The sequence below is a fragment of the Lytechinus pictus genome, chromosome 6 (assembly GCF_037042905.1).
Source record: "Lytechinus pictus isolate F3 Inbred chromosome 6, Lp3.0, whole genome shotgun sequence".
Taxonomy (NCBI): domain Eukaryota; kingdom Metazoa; phylum Echinodermata; class Echinoidea; order Temnopleuroida; family Toxopneustidae; genus Lytechinus; species Lytechinus pictus.
Window position 1 is genome coordinate 27,198,448 of NC_087250.1, and position 24,664 is coordinate 27,223,111.

The 24,664-nt window shown below is 36.7% G+C and overlaps 1 protein-coding gene across 1 annotated transcript; it reads left to right on the plus strand.

The window, feature by feature from the left end:
• The first annotated feature begins 4,846 nt into the window (after window positions 1-4,846).
• On the plus strand, window positions 4,847-16,308 carry LOC135154451 (uncharacterized). Its single transcript, XM_064100595.1, has 3 exons — window positions 4,847-5,132; window positions 9,032-9,553; window positions 12,355-16,308. The coding sequence occupies exons 1-3, from the start codon at window positions 4,856-4,858 to the stop codon at window positions 13,941-13,943; spliced, it is 2,388 nt and encodes a 795-aa protein (XP_063956665.1). The 5' UTR covers window positions 4,847-4,855; the 3' UTR covers window positions 13,944-16,308.
• Window positions 16,309-24,664: the final 8,356 nt, after the last annotated feature.

The following is a 24,664-nucleotide window of genomic DNA, read 5'->3' on the forward strand; positions in this document are numbered from 1 at the left end:
TCATGCAAATTCATTTTCGACCGGGGGCGCAACATTGCTCGTATTGCCTGTTTATAGTGAAATATATTCAATTCAATTGAATTCAAATAAACATTTATTTTTTTTCCATTTCAAACATTTTTCATATACATTAGTTCATACAAAAATCAATTTGTTATAAAGAATATAAATATGTACATGTTTGATATAAAGAAGAAGGCGTATATGCCCTAAAAGCCGAGGCTTGTGGCGGGATATGCCTATAGACAGAAATACAATACAAAAATATTACAAAAGAAGGGGCAGAGAAAAGAGAAGGAAAGGGAACTAGAGCTTAAATTGATGCGGCTGAATTAAAATATCCCGTTTTTACGATAATAGACAAAAACAATGTTTTCGAGTTTTAAGTCTGGTTAGCGAGATAGATATCCTGTTCAGGGTCACAAAAAGGGGTAATTATCAAATTCAGCTCGCGCTACGCGCTCGCAATATTTCATCAATGAGGTATGCATCTTCTTCATCAATCCCAAATGTAAGTGTTAGTGTTTTTCAAGTCAACATACATAGGCCGATCCAAGGGGAAAAGATTTTGCCCCCCACCCCATGGTGGCGCAAAAAAGGGATAAGAAACAGAAAAAAGAAGAGAAAAGGACTTTCAATTATAATAGGAATTATACCTTAGTCCTTCTTAAGTCAGTATATAAAAAAATTGAGCTCGCGCTTCGCGCTGGCATCAATAAATTGTTAATTTACATACGCATCCCGACCTCACCGTTTTTTTTATGCGAACGAGAAGCACAAGCTGAAAATATTTGATATTCTAACCTGACAACTGAAAATGTATTTTTCGTTTTCATCATTATAAAAGTTTTCAGCTAGCGCTTCGCGCTCGCATTCATTTCTTAATATAAATGGATCGTGTTCATCATAACAACTATACTAACATAGGCGGATCCAGGGGCCCCGAGGGCCCCTCCCCCTATTGGCGGAGCAAATAAATTGGGAGAACGGGGAAAGAAAGAAAAAAAGGGGGAAAGATAGGAGAAAAAAAAGAAGACGAAACATAAAAGGAGGAAGACGAGTATATAAGATTATCAAAATATTTCTTTTTCAGGTGTCTCGATTCTAAAGAAATGGTCAATGCTAACGCTGTGCTCTCGCATTTTTGTGAGTTATGTACACCTTATATATTAATTCTATAACAAACTACTTAAATCCCCACCCCCCCCCCCCCATTTAAAATTTTCGGTTCGCGATTTGCTGTCGCGTTATTTGCTAAAAATATATCAACCAATGAATCATATTCATGATTACAAAAATACTTAAAATTTCCAGTTTTCAGGCCTCGTACACTGTCAACAAATTTCACACATTCATTATGCTTATTAGATTAATAAATATGAAATAAAATTGTTATGAATTAATAACTAAGTTGTCCCTTTTTCATAAATAAATATCGACACGTTTTTGGAAAAAAATTGAAGATAGTCATCATACTTTTATGATGACAAAATATCATCAGGCCTAAAACGTCTCGATCCGGGTTAAAATAATAATAAAATATCAGGTCACGCTTCGCGCTCGCATCATTCATTTAGTGCTATCCACATAGTGCTTAAATTGACTCATTTCATATCGGAATTTCAAATATTATTTTCAGCTCGCGCTCTGCACTCGCATTATTGATTTTCATGATGAAAAATGGAATGTATTCAGTATGCAGGTTCTGAGATACACAGCTTGATCTTATTCAAAACGTACTAAAATTATCAAGTTTCAGATCAGAATATCAAAAATTTTCTGCTCGCGCTTTGCGCTCGCATTATGAAGATACCAAAAATTACCCATCCTTTTTCATGATTGACAAAACATGATTCGAGTGTCCCGTTGGGGGGTTTAAAATCTCATCTTTTTAGGTTGGAATATGAAATATGTTCAGCTCGCGCTTCGCGCTCGCATTATGTTATCGTTGAAATATGTATCGTCTTAATGGCTAACTGCAAAACGTCCTTAACAGGTCCCTTTTCGACTAGGCCAGGATGCATATTTAACACTTCTGATCGCGCTTTGCGTTCATGGCAATTATCTAGTTACATAACGCGTTCTGTTCAGGTACACAAACATTGCCCAGAATTTTCAATTTTCAGGACAAAATACATGAAATTTCATTTTTTTTAGGTGCATAGGGCTTATGAGATTATTACACATTTATGTTGTTTACAAAGTAAAGCGAGGAAATGAATGTTAGGACATGGGCGTTTTGCCCTCCCCACCCCCCCCCAAAAAAAAGAATTACGAACAAGAAAAAAAAGGGAGAAAGGTAAAGGGATTAGGATGAAATATATCATTTTCCAAATATTATGTCAAAATCTATCAAAACCTTGTATTTTTGTAATAAAAATGTCAGCAAATTTGTTTGCTCGCTTCGCTCACTGGAAACTTCTTATTACTTTTATGCGATACGCCATATCGAGCCCCCTCAAAATTGTTGGCTCATTACGCCAATGGAACAACCCCTTCAAAGAAACAAAACAAAAAATCAACATTGAGCGGCCGATCGGGGAAAATATGGGTGAAAAAATCGCCCCTCCTTATTTGCGGAAGCTGGGTCCGCCCCCGGAATTAGGCTTTCAGGATAAAATACATGAAAAATAAAAAAAAATCAGATCGCGCTTCGCGTTCTCATTATTTATTTAGGCCTTGTGAAATACCTCAATGTGTTTTTAAAAATAAAATCTCAGATATTCTTTAACTTCTACCGCCCCCCTCATTTCATTTATTTTTTAATCTTGGTACCCTCTACAAAAGTTCAACAAGACCCCCCCCCCCCCACCTCCCGTGCACCCATGCTGAATAAATACGCCATAAATGAGGAGTATGATTCGATTGCTTCGAGATTGCATTATTCCCAAGAAGTTATCATGAATATTATTGAAGGCTATTCTAAAACAACTAGTAAAGAAATTACAGCTCCCGTTCACACAATATTCTAGTAGGGCCTACTCTGGTGAGAAGTTTAACCAAATTGAAACCCCCCCCAAAAAAAAAAATCGCTGACGCTTTGCGCTCCCACTGATATTTCATTATACATGTATATTCATGGTTTTTTTTTTCAAGAACACATGAAAAGAGTGGTCTTTAATTGCCTTTTTTAATGTGATTATAAGATAATTCAGAATCCATTTAAGGCACTTAAGTTAGCCTGGCTGGGAGGGAGTGGGTGCCATTTTTAGAAAAGTACACATGGGCGCCAAGAATCAGGTCAAATCTGCCCCCCCCCTTCTCACGAAATCCTGGATCCGCGTCTGGGTTCTATAACAATAACCCAATTAGGGCAATCATCCCCTGACAACTACTTGAAGGAAAATATGATCCCCATATTTTTACCACCGGGGACTGTTACCCCCGGAAATTTACCCTCCAGACAATTACCCCGGATAATTACCCTTAGTACGGAGCCTTTACAATACCATCGACGTGATGACATGGCGTGATACTTTATCTTGCCATGTATAATTAATAAGCTTATTATTTCGACATGGCGATATATTCTATCTTGTCAAGTCGATATGTCGACATGGCGAGATATGAAGTGTACAAGTCCCGGCGAGAAGCCCGATATATCGCCATGTTGACATATAACTTGTTACAAGTCGACTTGGCAAGATAAAATATCTCACCATGTTGACGTATAACTTTTTATATGTGGACCTGGCAGGATAACATATCTTGCCATGCGGACATAATAAGCTTATTTAGTCGACATGGCAAGATAAAGTATCTCGCCATGTCGTCAAGTCAATGGCATTTGAAAGGCTCCGTACTAGGGGTAATTGGCGTCTAGAGGATAAATTTTCGGGGGGGGGGGGGGTAACAGTCCCCGATGTTAGAAATATGGGGATAATATTTTCCTTGAAGTCCATGTAGTCGTCAGGAGGCGATTGTCCTTTGGGTCATCGTTATAGAACCCCATGGACTCGTATCATTTACCTTTTGACCCGTCTTCATGACATTGGATCTCACTATATCCTGATCATAATTTTACACACACCGCGGACTATCGGACCCGCGGACAATCGGACCCGCGGTCTATCGGACCCGCGGTCTATCGCACCCGCGGACTATCGGACCCGCGGTCTATCGGACCCGCGGTCTATCGGGCTGTAACCGATATTTCGATCTGTCAGAGAACAAGAGTCGATTTGTTGATATGGTTTTTAATTGATTTCTTAATATAGTTTTACTATTGGCAAAAGGAGATATGTGTGTGGGGGGGGGGGGGGGTCCACGGAACCGTAGTGCCCCCTCTTATATCGTTTCGACCTTATAGGTTGGCAATCAACTCACTACAGATACCAGGATTTCATTTATTTGTTTACTCAGTACTCTGCTGAAGTCAAAGGTTAATATAATGTTGTCTTTTTTGGCCAAGCATGCACAAATCTAACTCGGCCCTATGGCTGGTTTGTGTGCAGTTTACAAGACGCATAAAAGCTCGAAACTTGATAGCCTGGAGCGAAGAGACCGATCGCTCGTGGGGCCCTCTTGTATTTTAGGGAGAGATTGAGGATTTAGGGCAAATTATTGGGCCTTTATTTAATTTTCAGCACCATTCACCTCACCTGAGTCGATCGAGTGCAGCACAGTGCGGGTAAATTTCTTGCTGAAAAAACAGAGAGGGCATCAGGTTGTCGCGGACCCACCCCCACATCCCCGTTTGCCAACACCAAAACTGTACTTTGTAATGTTTGTAATGCTACAACAATCTAAGCCATGTACGGCCATGCTTAGTTGGTCTGGATTGGTTTTGACTGTAGCAATATGTTTTGGTTTTGATTTGTTTCTTTCTACATGTAACCCAGATTAACAGGAAGACATGGAAGATTTTGATGAACTTTTGATCAAAGTTGCCAAACGAGTCCAACAAAACTCGGAAATCGACACATTAGGAAAAAAACTTGAATTCCCTCCAGAAGATGTTGGACGTTACATAGCAACTAATCACAAAACACAAAACATTACTTGGGATGGAACTCTTCAGATGCTCCGGGATTGGCGTAAAGGTCAAGAAATTGCTAAAGAGAGAGATAATTTGGAGACTGCTCTGAAGAAAGCAGGTCAACTTCGTCTTGCTGAGGAACTCTTTCCTTCAAGTAAGATAAAGAAAATAATATTGAAACTGTTAAAAATCTCATTTATTAGGAAGAAGCATCAAGGTTTTTTTCTTCTGACAATGCATTACATGTTTCATACTATTACACCATGCTTATTATTTTGTTGTTTTTGATGCTATAGTAATTGTCTCTCTTTACTACTCCATGACGATAATGATGAAAATAATAATAACAGTCAAAATAATAATACTAAAAAAATAATGATAATAATATAAATAATAATATCAATAATAATAATAAAAGTACTGATGATAATAATAATAATAACAATAAACAAAATAATCATAACAATAATAATAATGATAATAATAGTAATACAACTAAAATTCATATTTTTTAGATAGTGAAATACATTGTGAATGCAGTTGGTTTTCTAAAAGCAGTTTCCCCACAATCCTTTTTTTTCCATTGTTTATGTAGAAATGTAAAAAATTGTTAGCTCACGCTTCGCGCTCGCATTTTTTGATTGTTAAAATATATACGTCTCCATGGCTAAGTGCAAGCAGCCCTTACTGGTAGGGCCTACTTTTAAACAGTTCAAAACGTACATAAAAGTTATCTGCTCCCGCTTTGCGCTCGCATTATTAATTTAAGGAAGATCCCCAATTACTCATCCTGATCATGATTTCCAAAACATGAATAGAGTGTCTCGTTTCTAGGTCTAAATCTCGAAATTTACCGCTCGCGCTTCGCGCTCGCATCAGTTGTTAAGTTATATATCTATTCTGTTTAAGTTACAAAAAGGGCTTGTAATGTAACGTCTTCATGGCTAACTGGAAGCAGTAGGTAGGCCTGCCTTTTCGATCAGTTCAAATCGTGTATCAAAAATTTCTGCTCGTGCTTCGCGTTCGTAGTCAGAAGCGGATCTAGAGGGGGGGTTGGGGGGGTTGCAACCCCCCCAAAAAAAAAATCCGGGGACCATTTTTTTAAATCTTATCTTTTTTTAAAAACTTTTCATGGGGGTTAATTTGGCAACGACCTCTATACCAAAAAGAGTGGTGTTTTAGATGCAAGAAAACGCCATTTTCACACACAGATTTTCAAAAATTTTCCCTACTGTGGGAGGGGGGACACCCCCTCTCACACCCTCCCCCCTCGCTCGCTCCGCTCGCTTGGACTCGGTCGCTACGCTCCCTCGCATACCACCCCAACCCCCCCTTTATAAAAAGCTGGATCCGCCCCTGGTAGTAATTATGTAGTTGCAAACACATCTTTTTCAGGATACCAAACATTGCCTAGAATGTTCAAATTTTAGGAAAAAAAATATGTTAAATTTCAAAAAAAATTGCTGGCGCTCCGCGATCGCATTTTATAAATAAGGATTACGATATTATACATTTATGTTGATTTATAATAATAAAACTAAGAAGTAACTACTAGGACTACACCCTTTAAAGAAACAAACAAAAATCATGTTCGAAAGGCCGACCGTGGGAAATATAGCTGAAAAAAAAATTCCGCCCCCCTTCCCTATTGGCGAAGGCTGGATCCGCCCCCGTGTTCTGTAGACATACAGTTACCGAACCATTGTATTCTCACTCACAAGTAATAACTCCCGGGGTGGGGGACGGGTAATCAGAACAATGGACATTCATGGAAGGAGGGGGGGGGGGGCGACGTTACATATTGTAATACAATTCATTTATTCTCTTCTGATATCATTTACTACATCATTTTGACACCAGTACTATATACTACTTCATGCTGGAATTAAATTTCACTCATCAAACACTCTAGCCGATCATTATCTTTTACTTTAATAGAAGCAACCAAGATTCCCATTTACATTGACGAGTGGATACCATGCGCGACCCAAACAATAAACACGTAAAAAGGATATCCTTTTCAAGATAGGGCACATCAGGTACGTAATGTAATAAGGGTGTCAAAAACACTTAAATAATGAAAAAAAGGTATCAAATTTGCTAGGAAAGCTACGTGTTTAGGGTCAAATTTTCGGCGGTAAAAAGAAAAAAATGTTAAATGATGTACTTTTTGACCCGACAGTCAACACTACGTGTTTAGAGTCCGATTGGCTTGAGACGTGGGAGTTGGGGTCGTACTAATAACTAAACCAAATGATGTTGGTAGAACCGATGTCCAACATATCGCTGTACTCGTTGTTTAGGGTTTCAATTCAGGGAATACTTGCGAAGGGTATCGTTACTCATCCTGATCATGATTTCCAAAACATGAATAGAGTGTCTCGTTTCTAGGTCTAAATCTCGAAATTTACCGCTCGCGCTTCGCGCTCGCATCAGTTGTTAAGTTATATATCTATTCTGTTTAAGTTACAAAAAGGGCTTGTAATGTAACGTCTTCATGGCTAACTGGAAGCAGTAGGTAGGCCTGCCTTTTCGATCAGTTCAAATCGTGTATCAAAAATTTCTGCTCGTGCTTCGCGTTCGTGGTAATTATGTTGTTGCAAACACATCTTTTTCAGGATACCAATCATTGCCTAGAATGTTCAAATTTTAGGAAAAAAATAATATATTAAATTTCAAAAAAATTGCTGGCGCTCGGCGATCGCATTTTATAAATAAGGATTACGATATTATACATTTATGTTGATTTATAATAATAAAACTAAGAAGTAACTACTAGGACTACACCCTTTAAAGAAACAAACAAAAATCATGTTCGAAAGGCCGACCGTGGGAAATATAGCTGAAAAAAAAGTTCCGCCCCCCCCCCTCCCCTATTGGCGAAGGCTGGATCCGCCCCCGTGTTCTGTAGACATACAGTTACCGAACCATTATATTCTCACTCACAAGTAATAACTCCCGGGGTGGGGGACGGGTAATCAGAACAATGGACATTCATGGAAGGAGAGGGGGGGCGACGTTACATATTGTAATACAATTCATTTATTCTCTTCTGATATCATTTACTACATCATTTTGACACCAGTACTACATACTACTTCATGCTGGAATTAAATTTCACTCATCAAACACTCTAGCCGATCATTATTGTTTACTTTAATAGAAGCAACCAAGATTCCCATTTACATTGACGAGTGGATACCATGCGCGACCCAAACAATAAACACGTAAAAAGGATATCCTTTTCAAGATAGGGCACATCAGGTACGTAATGTAATAAGGGTGTCAAAAACACTTAAATAATGAAAAAAAGGTATCAAATTCGCTAGGAAAGCTACGTGTTTAGGGTCAATTTTTTCGGCGGTAAAAAGACAAAAATGTTAAATGATGTACTTTTTGACCCGACAGTCAACACTACGTGTTTAGAGTCCGATTGGCTTGAGACGTGGGAGTTGGGGTCGTACTAATAACTAAACCAAATGATGTAGGTAAAACCGATGTCCAACATATCGCTGTACTCGTTGTTTAGGGTTTCAATTCAGGGAATACTTGCGAAGGGTATCGTTTTGCTTCCAATACTTGTTAAAAGGAGGGTTTCACACGCCAATACTTGTTAAGGGGTGCATTTTCAGAATATGAAAAATACATGTTTATGGTGCTTTTCGGGACCCCATGGTCACGCATGGTATCCACTCGTCAATGAAAGTGGCCCCCGGGAGTTCCAAAGAGGCGACATGAAAGAGAAATGTTAAAGAATTTATGGATGTTTAATGTCCAGTTTTCAAGTAAATATGCACAGATTATTTTCGAGATTCGAGTTGTCATTATTTGTTAATTTTTCATAATATTAATAAAAAATAAATTCTCGAAATTAATTGAGATTATAATTAAATGAATGTACAGTTGATATTGATGTAATATAATTGGATGATTAGATGTAATGAAACTGTTGTTGAAGACGAAAATATTTTATCATATATCTTAGAATAGGTAATCATTCATTCGGATCTGTATATAGAACTGTATAAATGTGACGTATTTTTTGTATTTTAGACACCATGGATCTTACTGGAGTGCGCAGGAAACCGAACGGTGATGACCCTTCATCGAACACCGCCCTCTCTCAAAATGAATTCTACGACATTTATCTCTGGGCATCGTCTAAAGATACAGACTATTTTCGTAAAATGAAAGATTGTATTCATTCCAATAGATGGAAAATGACATCTTGTTTTGATCATAAGTTGGGTGAACTAGTGACGCAAAGCATCGAAAATGCTCTCTTGAAATGCTCCCACATGGTATGTTTGATCACAAAAGATGACTGTAAAACAGACAACCTTCAACAGCTTATGACAATAGAGATGGCGATTCAGTCGCTTCCACGAACGACAGGAAAAGGATTAGAAGGCCGGGTTATTCCTATCCGTTGTGACGTTCCAGAATCTTTTCTTACTCCTAAACTGAAGGCATTGACAGGAGCGAGTATTAAAGATCGCGACCTTGAAGAAAGACTAAGGAAAAGTATTAATACGAACATCCGGATGGAGAGAGAAGAAAAGGAGAATGTCACAGGTGATTTGATAGATTTATTTTCCCTACCAAAGGTATATTATTATTTGGCACATTGTGGTTATGTATGGGTAGTTTTACTCTAAATAGTCTACATCTATGCACTACACTCAACCATCCGTAGCAAAATACACAGCGATGTAAAAAAATTCGACCCCGCTCTCCTCAAATCATCACTAACATGATGGTAATAAATAAATAGGATTTAGGATATCATGGATATAGGAATGATATAGTGCATACTAGAAAAAGGGAAACTGTTATAACTCAGTGATTTGTTCTCCTATATCATGATCATAAATTTACTTCATAAAGTGTACATGAATGAAAAAAATATACTTCTTTTTTTTTTCATTTGAGACCCGTCTAAACGTTCCTAATGCACGCATGACTGAGTTAGAACAATGAAACGTCGTGCTACCAAATTTCCATTCGCACGTAAAATTATGTTTTTTGAGTGAGTTTTGCTGGTTTTTACTGCTATCTATTCGGAAAACGAATTTTATACCTTGAGTATAAAAATTTTCCCCCTCTTTCATACGAGACCTTATGCGTTAAAAATATGAATGACGCAAGCCATAGTCAAGAAAAAATGTTGCATTGAAACATGCTCGATTTCTTCCTATTCAATGGATCGTTGAAAAAACAAGCACTTCCTTTTCCCCCAACAAAGAAGGAAACAATCATAAAAAAGGTCGGTGAAGGAAACCCCTTTATTCAGTGGCTGCGGAAGCGGGGGAGGGGAGCCCATATCACATGGGCGTCAGAATATGTTTGATCGGGGAGGGGCGCAGCAGAAAAGGGTACGCGTACATCACTTTTTTTTACAATTGATGGGGAGAAATTCATTTTCGTGTTTTCCTTTAAATGAGTAACCCCGCCCTATCCAATATTCCACCGCCCCTACCTGGTCTTGTCATATGAAGCATATTTTTACAAGTTTTACAAATAGAATTCAAACATTACTTTCAAGCCAGCAATAATATCACACTCGCCGTGCATTCACTGGTATAGCCCGTTTTCTGTCGCTTGTTGGAAATACTCGTTTTCCTATGATCAATAGGGAGAAATCAAGCATCGCATGTCTTCAGGACACACACCACTAACTATTTCCCCATAGACTCATGTGTTAAAAATGAGATTTGAAAAAATCGCAAAAAAAAAGTCTTAATAAGGACATCATTTAGGTTGTTCTTCCAATATCTTTCAAACGCTAAAGATATGAAAAGGTGTTTTTCAGCATTTTTTCGCGCTACGGGGGCTCAAACCAAGACTACATGCAAACTTGGTTGCAGTGACAGTGCTCACAGGGTTTCTTGGGCAACTAATTAAGTTCCCATAAAATCCAGAATTGACAAATTACTACTCTCCCATAGGACTGAACAGATCAAGTAGTAATCCCTCTCTATGCCCATGTGAAAAAAAATGTTCAGATAGGCATTGTTTATTTCATTTGAATATTTTTTCCCAACCATTAAGGGTCTAAAGGGAGTTCCCTAAATTGCCTGATCCCATTAGTGGTGTGTGTCCTTCATGGATTTTTTTTCGACAATGTGTCAATCATATTTCATGCACAAGGTCTCATATGAAAGATGAAAAATGAATATAAAAGTTTTGAACTTATTTTCCCAAATACATAGCAGTAAAAGCCAGAAAGAGTCTCTTTAATTCGTAATTTGCTTGTGCAAAATGAAATTTGCTAGCACCACTTTGTTCTAACTCAGTCATGCGAGCACTATGAACGTTGAGATGAGCTTCAAATGAAAGATGCGGAGCGTATCTTTTCATGGTTTCCTTTTTTTCTAGGACGCACTGTATATTGCACATAATTATCATCTTTGTTAGGCATGTTAGGTGCTCAAGGAACTTCTGTAGTCGGCTAATTAAAGGACAAGTCCACCCCAACAAAAATTGATTTAAATAAAAAGAGAACATTCAAACAAGCAAAATATCGAAAATTTCATCAAAATCGAATGTAAAATATATGACATTTTAAAGTTTCCCTTAATTTCACCAAACAGTTATATATACATCCTCGTCGGTATGCAAATGAGGAGACTGATTATGTCATCCACTCACTAATTCTTTTGTATTTTATTATATGAAACATGAAATATTTTAATTTTCTCCTCCTTGTCCGGTGGAACAGCAATTAATTCCTCCATGAAAATTTGGAATTAGTATTGTTTAATACTATATGGTTCAGTCAAGTTGGTCCTTATCGTCAAATCTGTAAAAAATGAAATATTGTATAATTTAAACAATAGAATATAAAATAAATAGTGACTGAGGGACATCATCGACGATCTCATTAGCATGTCACTGATTTGTGCATATCACTGTTTTGTGAAAGTAAGCAAAAATTTTAAATGTAATAACTTTCTTATTTTACATTTGATTTTGATGAAGTTTTCAGCATTATGCACGTTTGATTGTTTCTTATTTATTTAAATCAGCTTCTTTCTGGGGTGGACTTGACCTTTAATGATGTTGATAAACATTACTGAACGTAGTGGGTGCAAACACCTCAATACAAATAACTAACAAAATGTTTTTTTAGCGTTACGCTTGTCTTAATTTTCTCTACTTATTCAAACTCACATTATTCTGGAGTGGACTTGACCTTTAAGCTAGACTACCGATTTAGGTGCTCGCAGCTTTTTGAAAAATTACCTTCTGCTGGTACCCAATTACCTAACCTGGGTTGGGTGCAGCGCAGTATGGGTAAAATCATCATTATTATTAACAAACATACTACCAAACATCCATAATTGAAGTATTTTAAACTATTATTTACGATATAGGTTGCTATGTGTGTCAACCTGAAAGAGATGTAACAAGAAAGCGACGCTATGTCAAAATGTCTTCTGGTCGCCCGAGCACTACCAAAGACGACGAACAGAAACAACGTGAGCTAGATGAGATGAGGAAGAAGCTGAATGAGAAACGGGCCATGTTAGAGGAAACAAAGCAAAGACACAAGGTAGTTGAATCGAAAATTGAAGCCGTTTCAAATTCATCAAGTAAGCATTTTCAAACGATCCATGGTGATATCCAGGAGACATTGGACAAAACATTACTAAAGTTAAAAGTTAAAGAAAGGGAAAATATAGAATGCATTAATGAGATAAACAAGGACGCAGATAAGCAAATAACAGACATAAATAAAAAGCGACAAAAAAGGATAGAAGCTAAAAAGGTCGAGCTAGAACGGGAACGAAAAATAATCAAAGACAATGAAGCCAAACTGTCATCATGTATAACAGACAAAGATGAAATCAGGAAAAAAGTTTCCGAGAAGATAAGCGATGTTAATAGTAAGATTCAGGATGCAATAACGAATATTGAATTCACCATCACACGTATAAACCAACATGATGAAACATTGGTGAATGAAGCTCCTCAAGTACTTGCATCTATTGATGAAAATTTAAGTTTGAATGTTCATCAAGATGTTAGCGTCTGTCTTGACCGAATACAGAGTGAAGTTGAGAGAGTGAAGTTTGTAGAGGGGGAAGTAGGTGGAAAATACTATGGTAGAATTGATGGGTATATCAGTAATTGGGAACTTGTCAAGTCAATTCACATTCCATCGGTTGTTAATAAGCCGTATGTGTGTGGTTTAGTCAGTGATGATGAGATATGTGTGCGAGACGTAGGTAACAATGACATGTATATTACAAACATCAACACTCAACACACAGAGAAAGTCATTGATGGAGGTGTGTGGATTACATCATGTGCGCCCATAGACAGTAACGTAATAGTATGTGGTAAGGTGAGAGATGATTGCACGGGTGACAGGTTGGATGGATGCATCACTCTCTATGACAGACAATTGAACGTGATTAGAGACATCAGCATACCAATGAATAGATACGGTTATAATAGTGTGTATGTTGATGTTGACAGGGATGGGATGATCATCGCTGCTCAGTACAATCAGTCTAATATCTACGTCATCAATCCTGCTGATGATAAGATAGTAAACACTATTACGATGCAGGGTAAGACGGTGAGGGGTGGGATACAAGCCTTGTCATCAGGTGATATCGTTGTGAAGACAGATTATAATGAATACACTGTCGTCTCACGATCAGGAGAACGGAAGGCTGTCATGCACTGTGATGAGTACGAGTGGGGCTGGAGCTCAGAGTGTCTCGTTGACAAACTGACAGACACACTCTACATCGCGTACGTGGATACAGTGCGTAATACCATTGCAATTGATCAGGTGTCACGTGATGGTATCATCCAGGCAAGGAGGATCGTGGAATACGTGAAATCAGATCGCACTATATTCATGGGCCCTTGTCTCGTTACTCCTTCTGGTAACCTCGTAGGGTGTGATGGAGACAAACTTCTTATCTACAAGAAGACATTAATCTTGTAAATAATCTAGACTATCAAAGGAATCATATCGGATTTGTAAGAGAAATATAGACCAGAGATTTGTTTTCACTTTTACTTCCATTTCAATTTACGTCCTTCTATCTCTATATGTACGTGACTACATTCATATACACATGGCCATGGTGTGTATAATGTCGTATCAATCCATATCAAATAGAAAACTGTCGCTAATGTCCACTCCGTCTAGATTTAGGTCTGTAATGAATGCACTCAGATCCAAATGAATAGTTTACTCGAAACCTGAACAAAATAAATGCAAAATGTGTTAACGAATTGCCTACTTGAACCAGATGGTTATTGTAGAAAGTCTTTTAGAATGGCTGAATTCAGTATTGAACGTGTTAATAACTTATTTCTGTGAAGTGAACCCGATCATTTACCAAACGACATTTCGTTCAATTTCATTCGATGTTATTCTCCTAATAGTGATCGGGTTATTCCTCGATTAAAATTGCTCTCAATTTTAAGGTATTTGATTCGAATCAATTCATCAGGACCCCATTTCATAAAAAAAATGTTGGCTATGAAAACAACTCTTGCTAAAATGTCAATTACCATGACAACAATAACGATTCTGCTTCCTGATTGGCTCATCCAATGAAATTTGATATTCAAACTGGAGTTGTTATCATAGCCAGGTTTTATGAAATGGTACCCTGGTTGATTTGATTTTTTTTTATTCTGTGGTAAAAAAAAAAGTGGGAATGGGTCAAAACTGTATGAAATAGAAGTTTCGTAATGTACACAACCCCCCCCCCCTCATGAAGTTAGATTAAAATAAGATAAAATCTCGTAAATAATGGTGTTTAATAGGGTTCTTGTTTAGTCTACATTCATATGACAATATGAAGGGAAAGGGATAATGTTTCCCGTATAATTCTTTTTTTCGCCAATTAAATATTCTCTAGTCATGTATAACAAAATAGGTGAGATTTTTCTCAAATATATTTAGCACACGGTATATTCATCATATTCCTGAAAGTATTGCATCATATTACTTATTTCAATCAGTTCATTTTTCTTCGCTTGTACAACTTTTATTTTATCCTCATATCGCTTAATATTTTCAACATAGATTACTGATTAATTGTATCCCTACACGAATAATATCATCTTACACATTGGCTACCTGACTTTCAAATCTTAAGTAACAATGATATGGAAGTGAAACATTTTTTAAAAATAGGTATTTGTGTCGACGTTCTGTAATGATGTGTTCGCATTACTACGTTCAGTTATGTTTATCAACATCATGAAATTATGTCAAATTAATTTCATTATAAAGATCATATGTCAATAAAAAAAAAACACATGATAGGCTAGCGTACAATGCTGTAAATAAATAAAACAGGAATCTATTTTGTTTAACAGACAGGATTAGATAATTTGTCAAATATCTGCCCATAATGTAGCTTTTGTTCGTGGTTTCATGATAATATAATATATAACTCGATTCAATCCATTTGTTTATTTTGTTTGCATTTTAAATTGTGTTTAGTGTGTAAACTGGAAGTCTATTCCAGAGGCATTAGCTAAAGTGAATATTTTTTTAGATGAAAATGGTTGTATTCTTCTGATCATAATTTATTTACATTGTAGTAATCCTTATACATGTGCCCCCTATATCTCTCTCTTCAAGTTTACCCCGACAAAAAATGATTTGAATAAAAAGAGAAAAATCCAACAAGCATAACACTGAAAATTTCATCAAAATCGGAATAAAATGTAAAATAAGAAAGTTATGACATTTTAAAGTTTCGCTTAATTTCACATAACAGTTATATGCACATCCGGGTCGGTATGCAAATGAGGAGACTGGTGATGTCATCCACTCACTATTTATTTTGTATTTTATTATATGAGATATGAAATATTCTAATTTTCTCCTAATAGTCAAGTGAAACAGTGATTAATTCCTCACTGAACATGTGGAATTAGCATTGTTAATACTATATGGTTCAGTCAAGTCTGTCCCTATGGTTAAATCTGTGAAAATGAAATATTGTATAATTCAAACAATAAAAAACAAAAGAAATAGTGAGTGATGGACATCATCAACTGACTCACCTAGTTGTGCATATCACTTTTTTGTGAAAAATAAGCGAAACTTTAAAATGCCATAACTTTCTTGTTTTACATCTGGGTTTGATAACATTTTCAGTGTTATGCTAGGTTGATTTAACTCTACATATTCAAATCAATATTTTGCTGGGGTGGACTTGACCTTTAACCCCCAAATTAGCCCTTTTACTGTATAATACGACATGGGTATCCATGTTGCTGTAATAAGTTGTATATAAATCGTTATTGTTCAAGGTGTGTTGTTTTAAGGTAGGAGTATATCATTTTTCAAAAGAAAAAAAAAATCCATTCGAATTTATTCTTGCAATAATCAACTTTGTACAGGTTGAGTTTAGGTAGGGTTTATGCTTTATTTCAACTATCAATTCAATTGCTCGTTATTGTCTATATAGTATAGGTTATTCAAAGTTTGTTCCTAAAACTGGAATGGGAGAGAGTGCTATATATCAACATTTTCTTCCGGCAATATGTCAGATCTAACGACTTTCCTTGATTTTGATTGCCTGAGAAGCACTGTTACTATGGGAGCTGTTGAATGAAACGCTTGACAATCCCATCTTTGTTTTTATTTGCTCAATATTTGTTGCCTAATATATACAGCTCATTACAATTTGCTAAATAAAATTTGGGAAACTATTGTACATAACATGCATAATAAACATTATTATGATATAATGTATATCATGATATCTATTATTTTCAAGTGTATATTGAAGGATGAGTAGATATTATACGTTTGCTTTTGATATAATATATTTTAATTATACTTTGTTGTGAATTACTAACATTGTTGAATAGGAAAAAAAGCCAATGCTTGCTGTTGTATAGACTTAAATCAAGACGAAATTAATCTTAAATACTTGAGAGCTGAAAGTAGTCATGTGAAAATAGTTAGGAAATATCTTTCTTTACTGTGGGTTAATGTATTTAGTACATTTCGAGAAAGGTTTGCCAATACAATATATACATGATATAGTTGTATACAAATTACTGATCAAAACACCAATTATCAACCGATCTAACTATATCTTCACTATGGGTTATCTACTACATTTCGAGAAAAGCTTACCAATCCACAATGAGTTGTATGCACATTATTCATCTAAAAACCAAGTATCAACCGATCTGAATAAATGCTTAATATTTTTAAACTGATCGAAATCTTTGCAGTTTTTTTTAGGTCATTATCATGGTGATGGGGAGGGTGATTTTAATGCACAAACAATCATGTAATGTTATAATCAAATAATTTTGTCAGCATAAACGAAAATAAATGTAAAAAAACCCGACTCGATATGCAGTTCATATTTGTGATTTACAAATGATTTTATTGGACATGTAGGACTGATGGTAACAGACAAAGGGGGGGGGGGGGATGAGAAGATAAAGGGAAAAGAGAGGGGGTGGCAAAGTGGAGGGGAGTGAGAGATTAAAAAAATGGAGAGACGAGGAAAGTAAAGATGGAAAAAAAGATAGAGAGAAAAAATATATATATGAAAATAAAAGGATAAAGAGACGGAAAGGAAAGGGATAGAAAAGATGAGAGAGAGAGAGAGAGGGGGGGGGGGGGGAGAAAGATAGAAGAAGGGGAGAGAAAAGAATGGAGAGACAGGGTGAATACAGATGGAATAAGAGCGAGAGAAAGAGAGAAGAAGAAGAAGAACTACCGAGAGACAAGGAATGATAGAGAGAGATGGGGGAAAGGGGACGGGGTGAATTTGTAATTGAGTTTGTATTGGTATTTTCCTTTCTTAAGAAACAAAGAAAAATTACATTACAAAGTGAAATACATCACAAACCATGTCAATCATAAAAATTCATAACAAAATTGAAGATAGGATGAATTTGAACTCCGTAGAGATAGATCTGGCTTCGTCGAAATTAAGTAAAAGGAAACATAACTGAGGGGCTTGCCAAGAACGAATGAATTTAAGAGATAAAAAAAAATCATAGAAAAGAGTGAGAGAGAGAAAGAGGGGGGGGGGGGAGAGAACAATCCGAACGCTACTTTTTTTTGTATCACTGGGAAATTTTGTACCATTAAATAATATTAAATTATATTAAAGGGATGGTCCAGGCTGAAAATGTTCATAATAACTAAATAGAGTAAAATCCACAAAGCCAAATGCCGACAATTTAATTAAAATCGGATAACAAATAAGGAAGCTATTGAATTTTAATTTGTCTAGTTTTAAATATTTTGTGAAAACAGTTATTTGCATATGGTCATGATTGTTCATTAGGTGGGCTGATGATGTCACATCCCCACTTTCATTGTTCTTATGTTATTACATGAAATCATACACGTTTCATTTCTTCATACATGTGCAAATGATGTGTCTCTATTACGATAAAATAGGTTGCAGCAATAAATAACTAATGCACTTGATCAGTTGCCATCCAATTGTTTTAGCTCTTGGTAGAAAAAGTTTAATAAATCTAATTTCATATAATACAATACAAAAGAACTGGCGGGGATATGACTTCATCAGCCTACCTCATGAATATTCATAAAGACATGCCTAGAACAGTAGAACTCAGTGTTTCACCGGAATGATAATGCAAATCTTTAAAATTCAAATAACTTCGTTATTTTCTACCCGATTTTGATCAAATTTTTAGCATATTGCTTTTTGATTTTTTTTCTTTTTATTGAGATTTGGATATCTCCAGCCTGGACCATCCCTTTAAATGTGACCATTGTGCTACTTCTAAAAATTCAAAGAACTACGCCACTGTCATATTGAAATTATGTTCAACGCTTCACCAAAACAATATATCAAAATATAATAACACAACACAAGAAATACATTTAATTATAAAATTATAAAGAATAAAGAAGATTATGGCAATGTCAATTAATGAAATTGAAATGTGAAGGAACCTGCATAAAAAGCAGAGCTTTATAATGTCTGCTGGTTCCCTAATATGGTTTGGATGCTTTGATATGGTAATTGTTTAACTGGGGGCTGGGGGGGGGGGGGGTCAAGTATATCTAACACAAAATAATGTATACACTGACAGAGCAACGCACGTTGCTTATTGAATCATCCATTGAAAGTGAATTTCTTCTTCTTTAGAAACCACCCAGTAATGGCTTCCATAAAGTGACAGTGATCTGAAGTCGGGAATCCACCTTCATGTCTATCCATTTTACGTCAAAAGATGGCGCTCTTTCATGTCTACATTACACACACATTGAAACACTTGATGAAGATGTGATTTCTGGCATTAATAAAATCAGTTGAAATCAGAAGTCCTAGCAGTCTACAATGAAGCTGAAATGAAACGATTGATTTCCGTAATGTCAATACGCTAAAGACGCACTCCCTCACTCCTCACTTTTTTCCTTGCACAGAGCAAATATGCAACTAAATAGCTCATGAAATAAATTCGATGAGATTGAGGAATACCCCCCCCCCCCCCATTGCCCAATTGGCAAGCATACACTGTTACTTTACAAACATGCATGTCAGGTCAAAATTTTTATGCAAAAGGAAGATCAAATGAAATATTTTCAAACTGAGAATGTCGTCTTCCATTATAATCGTTGGAGGAATCATGTCGGGGTTTTTTTGGTGAGGCACCGATCCCTCAGATATGCCAAATAAGCTGGAGGTTTCGTGTTGAGATAGAAAGGCCAACGCAAAAAGCAGGGTAAAAACATGGTGTTGTGATCATGTATCAAGATGCTCAAAGCTACCCGTCACAGGCTGAAAATAATATAGAGTGATACTCACTTACCTAAATGCTGAAAATTTTCATTAAAATATGATTACAAAATACTGCTGTTAGTGTATTTTAATGGGCTGGTGATATCACGTCCAGTGCCATAGAAAGGACTTTTCAAATAGCGGGTGCTGGGGGATTCGTTAAAAAAAAAATGTTAACTAGATGATGCTCGAGGGGATTTCGGTAACTAAAAAAAAAGAAGCAAAAAAAATAAATAATAATAATAAATAAATAAATAAATAAATACATATATAAATAAATAAATAAGTTTCTGCTGCCAAATGTTCCTGTATTTCAATCATTTTTTTTTCTTGTCAACTTGATGGCAATGGAGTGCTTCCTATGTGATAGCATACGCAACACCCTCTGAAAAATCATGAGGGATGCTTCCGCATTCACCCCAGTACCCCCGCTTCATATTTTATTAAGTTATTAGATTAAATCATATTCCTCTACTATCTGAAGACTTGTTTGCATGATAAATATATTACACATTTAATCAGTAGTCAATTCATGTTTTCCGACCTTGGTGGACGAAATTTGACGAAATATAATTTTCCAAAAAAAAAAGAAAGAATAAGTGCGGATTAGTCTGCAGGCACAGACCCTGATTAGAACTTCGACCAACCAGTGTGCCTCCACGCAAAGACTAGCACATACAAAACTTGCTGTTCCAAGATAACCTTCAGTACACAAGGCATATAAGTAGGCTGCACATTAAGACCCTTAACTCGAGTGAAGGGTTTGCCCAGCAGACTAAGTGCGGATAGACATCATCAACTTGTTCATTGTATTGTAGCGAACCCGTCCGCTACGGTTTTTAGTTATAATGCAGTAAACGTAGATGGCGCTATAGCATTTGGTGCGTTAGAATTCAATGATCGACTTACGCAACGCACTGCGTAAGGCAGCTCTCGGAGACTATAAATAGCGGAGTTTCGCGGTGATCCCGTCACTTCGACGCTGGCAGAGGTCGAAGTCGGACGAAGAACTCCCTGAACTCCCTGCGCTCCTCTCCAACTGGGCTGAATCAAGAAAAGTTTGGAAATGAACATTGCTCGCTTAATTTCTACTACTGCAAATACAATTCTGGATAATTGGTGACGGTGTTAAAGGTGATAACATGTAAGAGATGCTGAATGTATAATTAAATTATGACCGTTGTCATAAACCAAATGTAATCATCGTCTCCAACCTGTGTGATCTATGGAATCCGATTGACTTCTACAGTATAAGCCTTCCCATAGAGATTATACAGCTCCAATAGAAATCCCCTGTAATTCTATATTTCACCTGTTCACACTACCTCTCAACACTCCACCCCCATATATTTTGGGAAAACGGAACACGCCCGGGTCTCTACATAACGCCATACGGAAACCGCTCGCATTAAGGATGGCTAGCAATTCATCAACAGATGAAGGTGATAGAGGCAAGGAACAGGCCGGCCCCCCAGCATCTAGGACCCGATCCAAGACGGAGGGCCGCCACAGTATATTCATGAAGACATGCAGAGGCCCGTCTCATCAGAACAATGAAAGTGCTTAAAATATCAAAAATCTATCATTTCTTATCCGGTTTCAATGACATTGTCAGTATTTTAATTGTCTAATTTTACTTTTTCTATTCAAATCACATTATATCCAAGCCTAGAGTACCCCCTCTAAGCTTCCTTTCTTAGGCACGTCAACCCACATGAAATAATAATATTTGTTGACAACGAAACTACATAATTTTTATCATGTCATCTCTGCCTTCCAGAAGGTGTACGTTGTTCATTGAATCACATGGATCCTTTTAATTTATACAGTCTTTTATATATCTATATAATACACTGAAATATGAAGAGTTAATGGACGAGGTGTAATGTTTAATACTTAATTCTTATATTGCCCCCTTTCCTGTCCAAACGACGGTGTAATATTCGCAACAATCACCCTCATGAACATTTGGTATTTGCATACTATACCAGCATGCTGACAATCACCATGTAGAAGCATGCTCATTATAACTGTAACGTTAAATATTTTTTAAATGATATGTTATTTTTCCTGTTTAACCATCCTTGTGATCCCATACAGAGTGTTGTGCATATGAAGAGTTTAGTTACAAAAGGGGTTAGGTCCACTATGGACCATTTCGAGAAATAACATGTTTTTTATTCTCACTTATGTAATGTTAAGTTGGTGGAATGACACTGTATATCACTGAGATGGACACGTGACTGATTGAACTCTCAAATAACAAGTTTATTAACAACCACTTAGCAACCACGCGCATGCGTAAACATATATCATAACCAGGGCCGTAGCTGGAGGGGGGGGGGGGGTATGGGGGTGTGACACCCCCCCCCCCTACATTCATGGCAGTCGGCAAAATCATGTACCAGTTGGCAAAATGGAGGATAGGGGAAAAAGAAAGAGGGAAAGAAAGGAAGAGAAAAAAAGAAAGAAGGAGAGAGGGGAAGAAAGAAAAAGAAAGAAAGAAAGAGAGAGAGAGGGGGAGAAGGGGGGGGGGGGGAGAAAGTGAGATAGAAAGAAAGAAAGAAAGAAATAATAATAATGATAATAATAGGCATTTATATAGCGCCATCTATCTAGAAATATTCTATTCCGAGGCGCGTTGTTATTATTATTATCACCCCGGCTTTAGCTCGATCTGCCTTTCAGCGCTCATGCATTCAAGGAATTAATCCTGCCAGGTACCCATTCACCTCACCTGGATCGAGTGCAGCACAATGTGGATAAATTTCTTGCTGAAGGAAATTACGCCATGGCTGGGATGAAAGAAAGAAAGAAAGAAAGAAAGAAAGAAAGAAAGAAAGAAAGTAAGAAAGAAAGAAAGAAAGAAAGAAAGAAAGACTTTTTTGACTTTTCAAATGAAAACTTTATTTACAAATTATAATCACAAAAGTCAGGTATATAATAAAAGAATAGTTTGACATAAACATTCAAATGAGATCAGGTTGATTACAAGCACAGAGTTATAAAATCAAATGTTTAAATGAGCCATGCAATGCTGCCCTCGTTAATTGTAAAAAGTAATCTATTCATACACCATTTACGTGAAAAAGCATCAATATTAGAACATAATTTGTAATAAGTAAATTCATAGAGTATTCTGTTTTTGAGACGATGTAACCAAATTATAAGTGGATCGGTGAAATTTGAGGTACGGTACATAGAATAAATTGTACTTTTTAAACTAATAATAAGGAAATTAGCAAGGCGGATAGTCTTTCCGTCACGCCCTCTGGCATGCGGAATGAGTGCCCAGTACAGGTCAAAATTAAGTTTGAGAGAGGGGAGGAGATTGTTCAACAGTCTATGAAGAAGATTGAGAGGGGGTTGAATTCCTTTACATTCGATGAACAGATGTTGAATGGTTCCTGCTTCTCCGCACCATCCGCAAAAAGAAGAAATGTCTGTATTAAGATGATGGAGTACAGTGAGCGACGGTAAAATATTGTGAAGGAGTTTGTATTGAATATCAGCCTCTTTTTTAGGTGTTGGTAGTTGATAGATAGATAGCCAGTTCACTTTTGTAGATGGATCGAGAAATCCAGTATCATGCCAATGTGAGCTTGATGAGATTGTCGTGTTATCTAGTTCTTTCCTGTAGATTGTGTAGATGGCTTTAGAAGAAGCAGTAAGTCCATTTTCGGAAGAAGCCAGAGTGAAGTTGATCGGAGTTACTGGAGCAGACAATAAATCAGAGTATTCGTGTTGACAGCCTGAGTCATTAAAATATGTAGGAAAAACTTTAGAGAGTGCAGTTCGAATGAGTAATGTTTCACGTTCGATGAGACGCGATGATGGTTGTCGAAGTCTTCTTGGAAAGTTCTTTTGGAGACAGCTACTCTCAATCCAAAGACCGGTTGAGTGGTTTATCAAATGGCGAACTAGTTTCACTCCGCATGCCATCAGGCGCGTCGGAAAAAAATTATCAACATCAATTGCATCAATAATATGAAAACTACTTAACGGCATGTTAATTGCATGGCTGAAAGAGAGGGATTGTGTCACAATTCGAGCTCCAGATGTCAACCAAGCTCGCAGAACTTCACTATAGTAAACTGGAAGACTTGTGTAAAACTTAGGATCAATTCTTGTAAAGAACAAATGGTAATCAAATCCTAATTTACAATACTGTCTCAGAAAATGAGCCATAAAGTCATTTACTGGATGAGAATTTAACGAAAGAAACCGTTGAATAATCGAAAATCTGTAAGTTAGAACACGAGCTTGGAGACAAGCTAGCCCCAGCCCTCCTTCGTCAGGTTTTTCATACAACACTTCTTTCTTTAACCAGTGCCGCTTATTTGACCAGATAAAATTCACAATTAAATTCTGAAGTTCGTTTAATACATTTTCAGGAGGAGAAAGAACTGCAAGAACATGAAATATTTTTGATGCAGCGAGCTGGTTTGCAATCAATACCTTGCCTTTAAATGAGAGTGAGTTCGATAAACGAGACCACGAAATGAAAGTCTTATTAAGTCTTTCTTTACATTTAATCCAGTTTTGTTTAGAATAATTAAAGGTGTTCCCTAAATGAACTCCTAAAAAAGGGAGACCTTCACTATTCCAAGAAAAGTTGAGGGGTTTATCATTCCGCCCTTTCCAACGGCCGACCCAAAGGCCTTGTGATTTTTTTGTATTTAAACATGCAGCAGAGGCCAGACTAAACATATTGTAAGTTTGTTCAACTAATTCAAAGCCAGCATCGGCTGTAACAAATATCGATACATCGTCTGCATATGCAGATACTACACAACGTTTGTTAATAGCAGGGATATTTAATGCATGATTTGACACGTTCTCTCTTAGTGAGTTCAGGAGAGGCTCAATGGCGAGAGTATATAGCAACCCTGATAGAGGGCATCCC